The sequence below is a fragment of the Diabrotica virgifera genome, chromosome 2 (assembly GCF_917563875.1).
Source record: "Diabrotica virgifera virgifera chromosome 2, PGI_DIABVI_V3a".
NCBI lineage: Eukaryota > Metazoa > Arthropoda > Insecta > Coleoptera > Chrysomelidae > Diabrotica > Diabrotica virgifera.
The window spans coordinates 204976858-204995240 of record NC_065444.1 but is presented as its reverse complement, the minus strand read 5'-3'; the positions used below and the strand labels follow the sequence as shown (position 1 = coordinate 204995240).

General features: G+C 33.0%; 1 protein-coding gene across 1 annotated transcript in view; it reads right to left on the bottom strand.

Annotated features, from left to right (window-relative positions):
* Positions 1-18383, bottom strand: part of LOC126880901 (inactive dipeptidyl peptidase 10-like) — a 378845-nt gene that overhangs the window by 9482 nt on the left and 350980 nt on the right. The window contains exon 10 of the mRNA XM_050644976.1: positions 11304-11509. Within this exon, the coding sequence (XP_050500933.1) occupies positions 11304-11509 (206 nt within the window). The remainder of the gene's footprint in view (positions 1-11303; positions 11510-18383) is intronic.

The window sequence follows — 18383 nt, the reverse complement described above, 5'->3', positions numbered from 1 at the left end:
ATAATATTCGTAAATAAGGTAAGTGATTCGTTCTGCAATGTTTCCCTATGTGTTTAAATATATCATTGGTGATATCGTCTGGTCCAGGATTTTTTCTATTCTTAAGGGACTTTATGCGGTTATTTATCGTATCATTTTTTATCTCAATATTACTGTCCTCCTCAAATCCATTTTGTATCTGTTCTAGGTCTTCACTTTCCTTATATACAGTGATGTGTGCGCTAATAACCGGCAAAATAACTCAAAAGATGGAAAACGTATTAAGTTGTGAGATAAAAAGAAATGAACCTAGTAGAGAACCTAGTATAGAAAACCTATAAATTTACATTCTGTTCATTGTTTCCCACCTTTAGACGTATCGGACGAGTTAGGCAACTGTCATTGTGACAGTGACAGTTTTAGTTAACATACTCCTCTGATACGTCTGAAGATGGGAAACAATAAATGAAATGTAAATTTGTAGGTTTTTATCGCTAAATTTCACACCTCTACTAGTTTTATTTCTTTTTATCTCACAACTTATTACATTTTTCATCTTTTGCGTTATTTTGCCGGTTATTAGCGCGCTCATCATTGTAGGTATAGATTTTTAAAGTATGTTAACCAATTTTTAAAGTAATATACCAAACCAAAAGGAGTTGAGGCTGTCTATAGTTTTGAAAATTGTCAGAAAAGAAGAAAAAGATAGATAGAAGATTAATGAAGGGGAGAAGAGCGATAAGATCACCAAATTCAATATTGAAGGCAAAAAATATGTTAACAACAGCTAAACCGTAAGTTTACGAGACAGTAATCAGATCTACAGTGATTTATGCAGCGAAACATATGAATTATGAATTATGAACAATCTGAATTATGAATTGTGAATTATGAACAATCAGTGGGAAGAAAACTAATTAGAAATCTGGGAAAGAACCGTACTCAGAAGAATCTAAGGAGGAATACCGACATCACAGAATATTTGGGGAATAGAACAAACAAAAAAATAATATAGATGGAAAATCATAATAGACATGGAAAATCAATCAAAACAATTACGGCAAAAACACGAGCCCAAAGAACTAGATATCTTGGTCACATTATACGAATGCCAGAGACGGAAATGTTAAAACAATACTGAAGGAAAGTAATAAAAATTATTCTGGAATTCTCGAACTAGGTTTTCCAGTGCTCGGTTGAACAGCAGACACGATGACAGCTCATCTCTATGCCTTAGTACATTTTTACAGCGTAAAAGTAGGAAACCCATTATAGTCCTTGGGCCCACATATAAAATAATTATTTATGACCACAACGTCGAAACTGTTTGTACTTGTAATTTGGGTGGAGTCGGACAAATTTGGAGCCTGGCGCATTATGGTAGTGGAGCGTTTGTCTGTCAAGCTGTCACGAAGTTGTCAATTTTATCTTCTTCTAAAAGTGCCTATCTTCTGGAGATGTTGGCGACCACATTGACCCATCGTATTCTATTTACGGCAGCTCGAAATAGATCAGTTGACGTTAGACCAGTCCACTTCCTAAGATTGGCCAGCCAGGATATACGTCTACGTCCAGGGCCTCTCCTGCCCTCAATCTTGCCTTGTAGAATCAACTGCAGCAGTCGGTATTTTTCATTACGCATAATGTGGCCGAAGTAAGCCAATTTTCTGTTCTTTACTGTGTTAATTATTTCTTTGTCTTTTCCTAGCCTCTGGAGAATAGTTATATTAGTTGTGTGGTGTATATATGAGACCCTCAACATACGTCGGTAGCACCACATTTCAAACGCCTCTAACCGTTTTATGGCATCTTCTGTCAGGCTCCAACTTTCAACTCCGTATCTTCTTCTTCATGTGCCATCTCCTCTAAGAAGGTTGGCAACCATCACGGCAATTCGCACTTTCGATACCGCTGCTCTAAAGAGATCAGCAGAAGTGCAATTAAACCAAGCTCTCAAATTGTTTAACCAGGAGATGCGTCTTCTTCCGCGACTCCTTCTACCCTGTATTCTTCCTTGCATTATCAATTGTAACAAGTTATAACGCTCGCCCCTCATAACATGTCCCAGATATTGCAGTTTTCTGACTTTAATTGTATTTAAAACCTCTTTATCTTTTCCCATTCTTCTCAACACCTCGATATTCGTGACTCTATCCACCCAACTTATTCTTAATATTCTTCTGTAGGCCCATAACTCGAAGGCTTCTAATCTGTCCGAAACATCCTTCTTTAATGTCCAAGCCTCCAACCCATAGAATAATACGGAGAACACGTAGCATCTCAGAAGTCTTATCTTTAAAGAAATTGTAATGTCCATGCTACAGAGTACTTTTTTTAGTTGGTTGAAAGCATTTCTTGCCTGTCCTATTCTTGCTTTAATCTCTTCTGTGTACTCATTAGTTTCATTAATTATTGTACCCAAATATTTATATTTTTCAACCTTGTTAATTTGTTCTCCATGTATTGTTATGCTTTCTTGGCGCTGTTGAACTTTTGTCATTACCATAAATTGTGTCTTTTTTGTGTTTAGGGACAGTCCGTTTTCTTGGCTGACTTCTACCACTCTGTCAACCATTTGTTGTAAATCCTCAAGACATTCGGCTAATAAAATAGTGTCGTCGGCAAACCGTATATTATTGATTGGTCGACCATTTACTTTTATTCCCGTGGTTAGGTCTTCTAGTGCTTCCTGGATTATTTCCTCTGAATACAAATTGAACAAAGTAGGAGACAGGACACAGCCCTGTCTGACGCCCCTCTCAATACGTATTTCATTTGAAAAGGCGTTGTTCTCTTTTACCACAGCGATCTGATTATAATAGATAGCACTAATGATCCTGATGTCCCTCATATCTAAGTTTTTCTTTTCAAGTAATTCGATAAGGCGGTTATGTCTGACCTTATCGAAGGCTTTGTTGTAATCCAAGAAACACATATATACTGGCTGATTAACATCCATGCACCTTTGCACAAGTACATTTACAGCGAACAGGGCTTCCCTCGTTCCCATTGCATTTCTAAATCCAAATTGCGTGTCGCTTATGTCCTGCTCAAGTTTGTTATGTATTCTCCGGTGTATAATTTTTAAAAATATTTTGAGTGTGTGACTCATTAAACTTATTATCCGGTGGTCTTGGCATTCTTTTGCATTTGGTTTTTTTGGCAGTGTTATGAACGTTGACAGCAGCCAATCTCTGGGAATGATTCCTGTACTGTATATTGTATTAAATAAGTCGACCAATATTCCAATTTGCTGGTCCTCTATTAACCGTATTATGTCTACAGATATTTGGTCAGGACCTGTTGCCTTGTTGTTCTTTGTTCGCTTTATCGCCTCTAGTACCTCATCTTCTGTTATGTCTGCGCCGTTGTCGAACTTTTCCTGCTCTAGTACTATTTCAGTCCGTTCGTCTTTAAATAGCTCTTGAATATATTCCTGCCATCTTTTAAGCCTTTCACCGACGTCTATAATTATTTTTCCGTTTTTATCCAGCAGTATGTTTGATTTTTTCTTAATATTAGTGCCTGTTATTTCACTAATTTTCTTATGAAGGTTTAAGTTATCATGTTTCTCTACCAACTGTTCAATCTCTGCGCATCTGTCACTATACCATCTTTCCTTTGCCTCTCTGATCTTTCTCCTTATTTCTGTGTGTATAATATTATACATGTTTTTGTCTTTGGTTTTATAAGATCGCCTTGCTTCCATGAGATCTAGAATCTCCTCGGTCATCCATTCATTTTTATTCTTAATTAGTTTAGGTGTAAGTGTTGTCTCACATGTGCGGATAAGAGCATCTTTTAACATGTGCCATTTCCTGTTCGCATCTTCAGTAGGAATAATTTCTATTTTGGTGAGCTCTTCTTTAATTTTTAGTGTGACTTGCTCTTTTGTTGATGGATCTCTCAAACGAGATACTTGTATCGTCTCTACTTAATTTTAACCACAGGCTTCTTTAGATTAATTCTAAACCTTCCTACAACTGGGTTGTGATCTGATCTCACATCAGCTCCAGGGTATGATTTTACTGATTTTATGGAATTTCGGTATCGTTTGCAGATGAGAAGGTAGTCAATTTGGTTTCTGATGACGTTATGTTGGTTGTCTGCTGGTGATTTCCATGTATAGAGTCTCCTGGTCGGCAGATCATAATAAGTATTCGTGACAATAAAATCGGTCTCTTGGCAGAATTGAGCCAATCTTTCTCCTCTCTCGTTACGAGTGCCCAGTCCAAAGTTTCCAATAAAATCACCTTGACTTCCTCTACCGATTTTTGCATTTAGATCTCCCATTACTATTGTAACGTCTCTAGACTTGGTTACTTCTAAAGCTTGTTGCAATTCGTTATAAAACTGTTCGAGCTCTTCATCCGATTTATCTGCTGTGGGAGCATATACTTGAATTATATTGACTCTAGACTGGGCTGTTTTGAGTGTTACCATCATAACTCTATCCGAGATGGGTAAGAAGCCAGTTACAAATTTCTGGGTGGTTTTATCAACTAATATCGCTACCCCGTTCCAGTGATTTGGGTCATTGTCATTACCAGAGTAGTATATCTTTGTTTGGCCTACTAATATGTCACCTGAATTGGGCCATCTGGTCTCACTTAATCCTAATATTTTTATGTTAAGTCTTTCCATTTCCTGAATGACATTATGGACTTTACCTGCTTGGTATATTGACTTAACATTCCACGTGCCTACCTTCATGCACTTTTTGTCGATTTTAGTCTTCTTTTTGGACGATGTGTTACTGATGGGTATTTCACAGGGATTTCGTTTGATATCGACCTGAGAGGCCCTGTGGTCTATCTGTGATTTGCCTCCCCTGCCGGATCTTGGTCTCCGATATCCATGATCAGTAACAGAGTTACTTTTTTGTACAGCCATGACAATTGTACTAGGGATATCCGTATATGATCTTTAATGTAGTGGTTTCCCCTTGCCTTCTACATCCTTATGCCGTTGACCGTTTTTTTTTTTTTTTTTTGTTCATCCGCCTTCGAGGCCGATTTCTCAACCCCAGGACAAAAGAGTGCCCTACCACTTACTAACTCATCCGCCCGAAGCCGTTGGTCGGTAAGTGGGAGATTGCTTATACCGGCAATCACTCGGTGAAATTATCGCCATATCTGGCTACCCTCACTTAGTTTAGCCTGCAGACCAATGCAGTTGCCCGGGGTGTGGCACGTGGAGCCATAAGTGAGAGTTAGTTGTCTTATGAGGACCAGTTATCAAGAACCATCTCCCGTCTATGACGCTTGATGTGGTCGTTCCGATAAAAGGTGCTACCTCTATAACACAACCCTACAACCCCGTATAGGAGGACCCGCAACTCCGTATAGGAGGACACTAAAGACGTAACATCTAAGAATTCTTATGCGTATATATGTCATAATATATGCGTCAATTTTATGCAAGAAAGAAATATATAACCACATTGCTCATGTTATTTTAATCAATGGTTTTATCATATAAACAGCGAAAACAATTTTGTCGGACAAAAATATTGGGCCGTATGACGCATCGAACACGCTAACTATGTCAATTTTTATGAAAATAATGAATTTATTACCACACGGCTAATTTTAACAGAATCTACCATAAAACCTTTTTACAATAATGTGGTAACCTTGTCGGACAATTTTCACGGAGCTTGTGAGCAGTCGGATACGCCGAAGATGTCAATTTTCTGGAATTTTTTTATTTACAACCATTTTCCGACAAAATAGGAGGCTATAAGTAATTATATTCTAACTAAAAAAATCTAAGTGTCCGACAAAAATATTGGGGCAAAACGACAGTCGGACAAAAAATTTAATTTTTATTGGTAAACTATACTTTTAAACTATGCTGGGATCTACCATTTTTCCGACAAACGTAGTAGGTTACGAGTAATTATATTCTTAAACAAAAAATGTAATTGTCTGACAAAAATGTTGGGGCAAACGAACAGAAAATTTAATTGAAATCCTTAAGAGCAGGAATTGCCAAAACAATTTTTAAAACAGTTTTTCTCAGTTACTTTTGAATCGATTTAGCTGAAAATTGGTAGATACACTTAGTACAACATTTAAAAGGGCGTGAGGTAAAGGTGTACCCAAAATTTTCCAAAAAAATTCCGACAAGAGGGAAAAGTTAGAAAAAATTTTGATCTGAAAATTTGTGTACATACTCCCTGAACAATGACAAACATCGTTCTGTAGCTTGTTTTCTCAAATTTTCAAAAAAAAAATTCCGAGAGGAGGGAAAATTTCGGAATATTTTTTGTCCCATTATTTTTGTCCGACAAGTGATCCAATATGCATTACACATGTAAAAAACAGTACAAAATGAAAATGACATATATATCTTCGGCGCATCCAACTGCACATATGCCCCGTGAAAATTGTCCGACAAGGTTACCACATTATTGTAAAAAAGTTTTAAGGTAGATTCTGTTAAAATTAGCAATGTGGTAATAAATTTATTATTTTCATAAATTTGACATATTTAGCGTGTCCGAAGCTTACTTAATATAAAAACCATTGATTAAAATAAAATGACCAATGTAATTATAAATTTTTTTCTTGCATAAAATTGACAACTTCGTGACCGCTTGACAGACAAACGCCCCACTACCATAATGCGCCAAGCTCCAAATTTGTCCGACTCCACCCAAATAACAAGTACAAAAAGTTTCGACGGTGTAGTCATAAATAATAATTTTATATGTGGGTTCAAGGACTATTAAGCAGGAAACCCATTATGAACGCCCAGCTCGGCACAACCCGGCACGGCACAGGACAGGCCGGCACGTCCAAAAACCCATTTGTAACGGCCGGCACGGCACGGCATCGGAAAAATGATCATTTGCCATTGAGAGCTCGTCGGAAGAAGAGGTGATAATAGTAAGTGCAATTTATGCTGAGATTGAAACAGACGAAAATGAAAAATTAACGGAAGCACCGGTTTTGGGTGCACGAAATATTTAAAAAAAGAAGAGAGTATGGCGGGTTTCATCATCTTTTCCCGAATTTGTTAAAAGATTATGCAAATCTTTTCAAATATTTCCGAATTTTACCAACCAAATTTTGTATTTACATATTCCAAAACAAACAACACGCTTTCAATTAAGAAATCAACATACAGTGCGTCCATAAAGTAACGCATAAATTCATTATTTCGTAAACCGGCGATATTAAGGAAAAATCCCGAAACAGGTCGATTTTTATTTTTCAATTCCGATTTTTTGGCATATATATCATACTAGTGACGTCATCCATCTGGGCATGATGACGTAATCGATGATTTTTTTTAAGAGAATAGTGGTCATGTGATAGCTCATTTGAAAGGGTATTCAATTCTCTATTCACTAATATAAACAATAACATATTTTTTACAGGGTGTTCAAAAAAACATTTTTTTAATTAAAATAATTGAGACAAAAAGAAGAATGTATGTAATTTATTTAATTTAAAATACGTTTTACTGTTGTCAGAAAACAGGAGAAAAATGTTTATTTGACAAATAAATATTGTTTTTCGCTTAAATTCAATGTTAAAGCTGCCACCCACCTGTCTCTTGGCAGTTTGAACATTTCGTCTAAACGAAAATCAATGTTTATTTGTCAAATAAATTTTTTTTCTCTTTAGTGACAGTAGTAAAATGCATTTTGATTTAAAATAAATTACATATATTCTTCTTTTTGTCTCACTTATTTTAATTAAAAAAATTATTTTTTGAACAACCTGTATAAATAATTATGTTAATGTTTATATTATTGAATAGAGAATTAAATACCCTTTCAAATGAGCTATCACATGGCCCCTATACTCATTTAAAAAAATCATCGATTACGTCATCACGCCCAGATGGATGACGTCACGAGGATGATATATATGCCAAAAAAAATAATGGGGTTCCTGCTTTATAAACGCCCGGCCCGCACAGCCCGGCACGGCACATGACAGTCCAAATTCATTTGTATAGATTTAAATGCAACGTAACCCATTATGAGCGGTCAGCTCGGTTCGGCACAGTCCAGCACGCAAACGGAACGGCCGAAATTCTCCTAGGAGTATAAAATCCGTTGAAGTCGTTGAGCCAGTGCGTCATAATTGTTGGTAGTAACGTATAATCTGTCATAATTGTTGGTAGTAACGTATAATAAGCATACATATAAATGTTGATTTTTTAATTTTTTAATTGAAAGCTCGTTGTTTGTTTTGAAATACGGAAATATAAAATTTGGTTTGAGACATTCGAAGAAATTTTGGATCATCTTTATGCGGGAAAAGATGATGAAAATCGCCATATTCTCTTCTTTTTTTAATATTTTGTGAACCCAAAACCGATGTTTCCGCCGTAATTTTGCATTTTCGTCTGTTTCAATCTCAGCACAAATTTCACTTACTATTATAACCTCTTCTTTCGACGAGGTCTCCACGGCAAATGATCATTTTTCCGATGCCGTGCCGTGCCGGCCGTTACAAATGGGTTTTTGGACGTGCCGGCCTGTCTTGTGCCGTGCCCAGCTGTGCCGAGCCGGGCGTTCATAATGGGTTTCCTGCTTAAGGACCTGAAAATGTCGTTGTGGATTTTGATCCTGTTATATGTACCTATGAAAGTTAGTTCTATTAGTTGAATAAGCTACAGCGACTTTTTTAAAATCTCTGTTTACTAAATATATAAGCAGCTTTAAAGTTACCCATATAAAACTAAAATTAATCCATGCAGCGCAAGCGAGGAGATTATAGAATGACATTAATATTATCGCTATGATACATATTTTTAAGCTCTTCGTCCTGTAATCAGGGCCGCGTTTAGGTCAATTGACGACTTAGGCAATTCTCTAATAGCCGCCCTTCAAGCATGTACCATTTATGCCAAAAAAAAAATTGCAAGCAGATTTTTTTATTTAAATAAGAATACATAAAAATTGTCATACATCAGATTTCTTTCTTGATCTTTCTTTGGAAAAATCATATATAATATCGTCTTAATTTATCGCCTTTGTTACGTCACTTTCTGTGGACAAAATCGACAAATTGTTAAGAAGTTCTTGCGTCATACTTGATCTGAAATTATTTTCATGACTATTTTCATTTCTTGACATTTTCGAAAATGACCTTTCAGCGGACACGTTGGTTGGCAACTGGGAGTCACAAAAAAATGCGCAAAGCAATATCAAAATTAGGGAAAATATCTTTCAATCCCCTCTTCTTTAAATATTTAGATATGTCAATTATTGGTGATTGGTGATTTTATTGTGGTATCCAAATGACCCTTTAAGGAATGCATTCATGTATGAATGATGTAGGTATCTATTAGTGGAGTCAGTGAGGGTATTCGGATAGGCTCCGAATTCAATCCTACTGCATCAATTTACTTGATATTTTCACTGTAAGTAGGGAATAGCTCAAGAAACAAAGTCTACCCTATTTCCTATGGCGCTTTTAACTTAGGGGTGGTTCCCACCCGTTCTGCGGGGTGGAAATTTTTTTTGTCAAACTAACACCGGAAGTGACCAGAGAACCAAATTCTAAGCAAAAACTGTTTTATACATTTTTTTGAAAACTCGAGACTTTTTGAGTTATTCGTGGTTAAAAATTTGCCATTTTCATTGAAAAATGACACTTTTCGGAGACTGTTTTTTGGGAATACCATAAAAATTGTGCATCTAACGAAAAAAACTATATAAAACAGTTTTGTAGTCGAAAAATTAGAAAGATTCATTTTTTCATAAATCTTCTAGTTTTAATAAAAAAAAGAGATGGTAGGTGAAAAAAGATTTTTTTTGTGCATGCTCAAATCGGTGTATTCAACTTAAAATGACAGAAAAAATGGTCGATTTTAGGGGTATAATGCTACGAATATCTTTTGTAGAGCTTGAAAAGACTTTTAAAACGAGAACTATTAAATGTCGGTCACAAAGGAGATATGGTGCAAAAAAACTTATGACTAATGTATTTTAAGGAAAAATGAGTATAAAATAAGAAATAGTATACGTAAATATAGAAAGAAAAAAAGGTATATTTAACCCCTCATTTACCAGAATTTAAATGCATCGTTTTCCTTCTACAATACCTTCTACTATAGTATTATTTCTATATTCAAAAAGTTGGACGGGTTTAAAATGAATGGTTTTTGAAAAGAATAAGATCAAATTATAGAGCACATTTTTAAATTTCCTTAAAAATCTTCCTTTTTCTTTATGTAATTCGAAACTGATAAGAGATACGTAAAAAAATACCTTACAAAAATGTAGGTTTTCTTTTAGATAACAATTTTATTTTTCGTTCATTACTGTATCTCATTATCATTTTCGAGTCGAATATCAATATCATTTCGAAAAGGAAGATTTTTAAAAAAATTTTAAAATGCTCTCTATAATTTGATCTTATTTTTTTCAAAAACCATACATTTTAAACTTGTTGAACATAGAAATAACACTATAGTAAAAGGTATTGTAGAAGCAAAACGATAAACGATGCATTTAAATCTGGTGGATGAGGGGTTAAAATATACATACTTCGTATTTTATCTTAAAATAAATTAGTCATCCTTTTTTGTTGCACCATATCTCGCTTAGTTTGAATGTAATCGAAATTTAACATTGAGATCGTTTTAAAGGTCTTTTCAGGCAGTACTTACAAAAGATATTGATAACATTATACCCTTAAAATCGACCATTTCTCTGTTATTAAGTTGAACACACCGATTTTAGCATGCACAAAAAAAATGTCTTTTCACCTACCATATCTCTTTTTGTTATCACTAGAAGACTTATGAAGGAACGAATCTCTTTGATTTTTCATAAGCTACAAAAATGTTTTATATAGTTTTTTTCGTTAGATGCATAATTTGTGAGGTATTCGCAAAAAACCGTCCGAAAAGGCGACATTTTTCAATGAAAACGGCAAATTTTCAACCACGAATAACCCAAAAGGATCGAGTTTAAAAAAATTATAAAATAGTGCGCCCGCCGCCTTTGCGGTGCTGCCGACGGCCCAATAATCCCTAAATTTACAACTTCTGTCCTTTTTGAATGAAGAGTGTTAAGAAAATGCAATTTGTTTTCTAGAAATGAATGACCACTTATATTCCATTGATGGATGTACTATGTACTTAAATGTTATTCGATTTAAATTTTTATATACAAATATTTTTTGTACAGTACTTATTTTTGCCGCCCTCTCATAATTTGCCGCCTTCTCATAATTTGCCGCCTTAGGCAACTGCCTATATTGCCTAATGGATAAAGCAGCCCTGCCTGTAATTGTGTTGCGGAAAATACCAATGAATTACAAAATATTTATGTAAAAAAAGTGTATGCTTACCAGCTGTTGAAAGAGTATATTTTGATCTATAAGCGCTTTAGCTAGCATTAACGAATGTTGCAAAGTTATTTCGGTATCGGCAGTACCGTGTATAAGTAGAAAACGGCGTCCATTTAAATTTGCTGCTTTTAAGGTCAAATCGGCGTTGTCATATTCCTGTAAATGTCTCGAAGGGAAGCCCAAGTATTTTTCAGCATAATATGAATCTACAAAAAATACATACTTAATTAGAATACTGTTAAGAATTGAGATGAAAGTTAAAAATTACACAATTATTTTTCACTATATTGAAAAGTGTTATTATAAAAAGTTGTTTGGAGTTGAAAACTATGATCTAATATACCTATGCAATTACTTGTATGTACATCCTTCTAATGAAAAAAAAAATATTTGAAAATTTTTCTCAAATTACGGATACCAATATAATTTTCATTTATAACTCTTTTATTATTAATTTTACGAAGAAAAGTTATTCTTCATAAAAAGATCTGCCTGGTTAAAAATCTAAGATGCAAACATTATATATCAAATTTTATTAATTTTATTCGAGGTATGTAAAAAAATATGAATTTGGCTCGAAGTAGGGTACCTTTGTAGTTCACAATCTAAATACTAAACATAGTTTTTAATACCTAACAACTTTTCATAATAGAAATTTTCCATATTATGAATTTAAATACGTAAATAAACAAAGTTTTCGTTATGATAATGCTCGCATTTTCAGCTTGTTTTCTTATAAGATTACCTTTCGTTTGTAGCATTAGCTTCGATGATGACAAATCTTAATACCTAACAACTTTTCATAATAGAAATTTTCCATATTATGAATTTAAATACGTAAATAAACAAAGTTTTCGTTATGATAATGCTCGCATTTTCAGCTTGTTTTCTTATGAGATTACCTTTCGTTTGTAGCATTAGCTTCGATGATGACAAATTTTGTCGAAAACGCTTAGATAAGGAAATAAAATACTTTTACACACTTTAATATACAATTCTTTCACTTCCTTTATTTCTTCAAGTGTGTACAAAATGTATCAGTGTTTCAACTAGGTAAAATTTGAACATCTCGAACAGTTAATGTACAATTTCAAATGTTTTGTATAAATCTTTAAGAGTAGCTGATTTACAGCTAATTATTTATCAACTTTGAAGTTATGATCGCTTATAGTAATATTTTGCCTTATTAAATTGTTTATAGTTTATTGACTATAGTATAATATATAGTATACAGGGTGTCCCGAAAAGATTGGTCATAAATTATATAACTCATTCTGGGGTCAAAAATAGTTCGATTGAATCTAACTTACCTTAGTACAAATGTGCTCATAAAAAAAGTTACAGCCCATTGAAAATACAAAATGAAAATCGATTTTTTTTAATATATCGAAAACTATTAGAGATTTTTTATTGAAAATTGACATGTATTATTCTTATGGCAGGAACATCTTAAAACAACATTATAGTGAAGTTTGTCCACCCCATAAATATTTTATGGGGGTTTTGTTTCTTTAATCCCACCAAACTTTTGTGTACGTTCCAATTAATTCATTATTGTGGTACCACTAGTTAAACACAACGATTTTAAAACTTTTTGCCTCTTATTATTTTTTCGATAAGCCAGTTTTTATCGAGATGCGGCTTCTTTTTTAATACTTTTACATAAAAATTTTATGAGGATTTCGTTCCTTTAAACCCCTCAAATGTTTGTGTACGTTCCAATTAAACTATTATTGTGGTACCATTTGTTAAACACAGTGTTTTTAAAACTTTTTGCCTCCTAATCTTTTTTTGGCAAGTCACCTTTTATCGAGATGTGGATGTAAATTATAAATAAATTTTCAGATTATTAATAGGTCTCTATAATCGTACTTAACCATATACAAATATGTGGTGGATTCGACAAATATTCAAAATATGTTAAACACTGGATTATAGAATAGAATAGAAATATGCATTATTGTCACTGAAAATTATACAATTTTATGGACAAAACTTAACATAGAGTCACAAATAAAAATATATAACAATAGCAAATACAATTTTCTGAAATGAAGAGTAGTACATGGGAAAAACAAGGAATGTCACTTTTTCATGAATTTTGGCTTTTCTCGCCATGTGGTAGCAAAAACTGAGTACTATCGACTAGACTATCGATTCAGAATAATAACCAGAAATATCAGTCAATATAAATTTTTCAAGAATTTATATCCAGGCGAAGGACCAGGATTGTCCGCACGCCACTGGACAAAAATAAGGAATGTTAGCAGTTTTTTGGTGCATCATTAAATTAATAAGTTAATATAGATTAATATTATATTAGGATTATAGACTAGTATTTGCTAGACTTCTGCTAGAATCTCATAAGTAGTTTTTAGGTATCATAAGAATGAAATCTTTATTGGTGTTTATCTCAATATCTATAAAATGTGACATTCCTTGTTTTTCCCCTGTACTCTTCAAATTAGATAAATCGTCAATAAAAAAACAAGTTAAAAAGTGAAGCAAAAAACAAAACCAATATATTGCAAAATTAACTATAAATTGCAAAATTGAACATACAACATAACGTGTGATCCAAAATTATTGTCACCATAGGTGGCTCTGAACGACAGAGATAGCTATACAGTGCATGTCTATTCTTAATTCAGATATACTTTCCAGTTTACGTCAACTTTGAAGTGTAAGTCAACTTAACAAGAAAAGTAAGGTTATGTAGAGATCTTGTTTGCTTTGATTTATTATTGTTACTTATACTTTTGTTAATTCTTTTTATTTTTGATTAAAGTTCTGGTTTTGACTGATTTTTTATGTTTTATAATGTTAATCAAAATTAATTGATAAACCAATGATATAAATTCAGATTAAAACAAGACATACGTATAGTCCTGTCGCCAGGGGGGGTACAACGGCCTCCTGTATTCAGATGGACTTACCCAAGTTTTTTTTATGTATTTTGACCCGTAGAAGACGAATTTTTTGGGTAACAGTTGATCCGGATGTCGATAAGATTGTTATAAACAAAGAAGTTGAGGAATTACATAACAGCGATTTCTCGCAAAACAAAACATGTTTTTGTATTTTTTGGGCCATTCTAACCAAAAAGTGTTCCTACAAATTTTTTCGTAGGATGCATAGTTTTCGAGATAAACGCGGTGGAACTTTCAAAAAATCGAAAAAATGCAATTCTTGTACCCGAATAACTTTTGATTAAAAAATAAAATAGCAATTCTGCTTACCGCATTTTAAAGTTCAAGTCAAAGTATATCGGTTTTAGTTATTTGCATTGCTAAAAAGTTATTATTTTATTGTTAAACAAAAGTAGAAACACCTAGTGCTGGAGTGATGTTTTCAATGAATTCTCATTTAAAATCGAACGAGTAGGTAGAGTAGGTACAAGTGCAAGCGAGGCTATTTCTACGTAGCATGCATGTAAACGCATGTATTAGGCACGGGAAACACTATGTGTTTATAGCTTTTTTTAGCAATAAACACATAAATTTTTAGCAATGTATATATTCGAAACCGATAGAATTTGACTTGAACTTTCAAATGCGGTAAGCAGAATTGCTATTTTATTTTTTAATCAAAAGTTATTCGGGTTCAAAAATTGCAATTTTTCGATTTTTTGAAAGTTCAACCGCGTTTATCTCGAAAACTATGCATCCTACGAAAAAACTTGTAGGAACATTTTTTGGTTAGAATGGCCCAAAAAATACAAAAACATGTTTTGTTTTGCGAGAAATCGCTGTTATGTAATTCCTCAACTTCTTTGTTTATAACAATCTTATCGACATCCGGATCAACTGTTACCCAAAAAATTCGTGTTCTACGGGCCAAAATACATAATAAAAACTTGGGTAAGTCCATCTGAATACAGGAGGCCGTTGTACCCCCCCTGGCGACAGGACTAGTAATTTTTTGCACGGCTAGCTTTGATCCCAATAATTGTGGATCACTCGTTATAATAAAACACAAACTAAGGAACTAATAAGTTTAAACTACTGTATGTGATACATAATACATGTGTTTATCTAAAAAGTAGTAAGAGGCAAAAAAGTTTTAAAACATTGTGTTTAATTAATGGTGCAACAATAATAATATAATTGGAACGTACACAAAAGTTTGGGGGGTTTTATGGGGTGCACAAATTTCACTTTAGTTTTCTTTAAGATATTACTGCCATAAGAATGCCAAATGTCCATTTTTAATAAAAAAGCTCTAAGAGTTGTCGATATAATATGAAAAAAAATCGATTTTCATTTTGTAATTTCAAAGGGCTGTAACTTTTTTTGTGTGCACTATTGTATATAGGTAAGTGAGGTTCAATCAACCTACTTTTGACCCCAGAACCTGTGGTATAATTTATGACCAATCTTTTCGGGATAATTGTTTATAGTATATAGGGTGAGGCAGATAACTGGCCTATTAGAAATATCTCGAGTCTAAAGGCAACAGAATCATGAAAATTGGAATAAAGGGGTTTTGAGGGATGATCTATTAAATGAAAATATTTTCATCTCTTTGCAACTTCCGGTTATACCGGAAGTGGCTTATAACTTGGTTTTTTTAATGGGACACCCTGTATATTTTTACATTTTTGGATTCTCCTCAATATCTTCTTTCTTAAAATATGAGATTTTGTAATATTATACAGGGTATTTTAAAAGATATTTACGTTTTTTTATTAATTTCGTAGTAACATTCACACCCTGTAGAATTGTAATAGTTTGACATTAAAAACTCGACTTACGTTCAAGTGATTTTTAATATAGTCTATTATTGTTAAGAATCATTAGTATAGCTAATTTTGAAATCTTAGTATACAGGGTTGGTCGAAACTCAAAATGAATATTTTCTGAGTTTTCTTAAATAGAACACCCTGTATTTTAGTATTGTAGTGAAATGATATTTCATAGTACTTTTTTATTTTATTAGTATTCCCTATACCTAATTGCTTTAATTTGTGAGTTATTGGTGATTCAAGCTAAACATTAATTGCAACAAAAAATACGTAAAATTTTATTAGGTTGGCCTTGAAAATATTCAATCACAAATAATTTTTCAGAAATAAATACATATTAATCCAGACTGATCCTTAAAATTACCAATAATGGTTTAGCTATCAAAATACCTACGTAGTTAAAATTGTTGGTGCGACTAACAATTAAGCACAAATTAAAGCAGTTAGGTATAGGGAATGCTTAAGAAATAAAAAAGTACCATAAAATATCATTTCATTACAATACTAAAATACAGGGTGTTCCATTTAGGAAAACTCAGAAAATACTCATTCCGAGTTTCGAACAACCCTGTATACTAAAATTAAAAATTTAGCTATACTAATGATTCTTAACAATAGTAGACTATAATAAAAAATCATTTGAACGTAAGTAGAGTTTTGGTTGTCAAACTACTACAATTCTACAGGGTGTGAATATTGCTACGAAATTAATAAAAAAACGTAATTATCTTTTAAAATACCCTGTATAACATTACAAATCCTCATATTCTAAGAAAGAAGACATCGAAGAGAATCCAAAAATGTCAAAATATACAGGGTGTCCCATTTAAAAAAACGAAGTTATAAGCAACTTCCGGTATAACCGGAAGTTGCAAAGAGATGAAAATATTTTCATTTAATAGATCATCCTTCAAAACCCCTGTATTCCAATTTTCACGGTTCTGTTAACTTTAGTTCTCGAGATATTTCTTATAGGCCAGTTATCTGCCTCACCCTGTATATCCCTAACTTATGCCGCGCAGTATACTAATATCCTGCCTTAGTAGTGCGTACCTCGAACTCCTATTCACAAAATTCATTTGTTTAGTTTTTACCTTTTATCAACAGTCATGGAGTGTTTGCCAGTTCGATCGGAATAAATTAAGCAGTCACTACTTAAAGCCCCTTGAAAATTGCATCGACGGTACGATTCTAAAGTTAAATTAGTTTCCAATATTCCAATCAGGAATTGAGTACATAGTTAGACGGTTGTTTCGATTATCTAGTCTTACAGAATAATTGACATTATCGAAACCAGGATTATAAAACTTTAACAAGTTCTAGAACTTTTTTAAGCACTCGTCAAGTTCTCAATTTTAAACTTACAAGAATAAAATTTTCTAATTCCACCTTAACCTTGGCGAACAAATAATTTCGTCAAAGTTCCACTATAAAATTCAAGGACTTCCTTAGAAACATTGATTAACATAATATTCAAGATGTAGAAAGGTCTGTACTAAATTTACAATCAAGATGCAGTACAAATGAACAAACCAAGACACGTTAGAGTTATTTACAATGAATATAGAATGAGGCAGATAAAGGGCCTATTAGAAATATCTCGAGAACTAAAGGTAACTGAATTATGAAAATTGAAATTATGGGGTTTTAAAGACTGATCTATTTAATGAAAATATTTTCATCTACTTGTTACTTCGGGTTATACCGGAAGTTGCTTATAACTTCGTTTTTTTAAATGGGACACCCTGTATATTTTGACATTTTTGTATTCTCCTCGATTTCTTCTTTCTTAAAATATAATGTTTTGTAACATTATACAGGGTAGTTTAAAAGATAATTACGTTTTCTTATTAATTTTGTATCAATATTCACAACCTGTAGGATTGTAGTAATTTGACATAATAAACTCTATTTATGCTCAAATGATTTTTAATATAGTCTGTTATTGTTACCAATTATTAGTATAGCTAAATTTTTAATTTTAGTATACAGGGTGGGTCTAAACTCGGAATGAGTATTTTCTGAGTTTTCTTAAACGAAACACCCTATATCTTAGTATTGTAATAAAATGATGTTTTATAGTACTTTTTTATTTCTTAAGCATTCCCTATACCTAACTGCTTTAATTTGTGCTTAATTGTTAATCACACCAACAATCTTAACTTCGAGGGTATTTTGACAGTTCAACCATTATTGGCAATTTTAGGTATCAGTTTAGATTAATATGTATTTATTTCCAAAAAATTATTTGTGGTTGAATATTTTCACGGCCAACCTAATACAATTTCATATATTTTGTGTTGCAATTAATGTTTTGCTTGAATCACCAATAACTC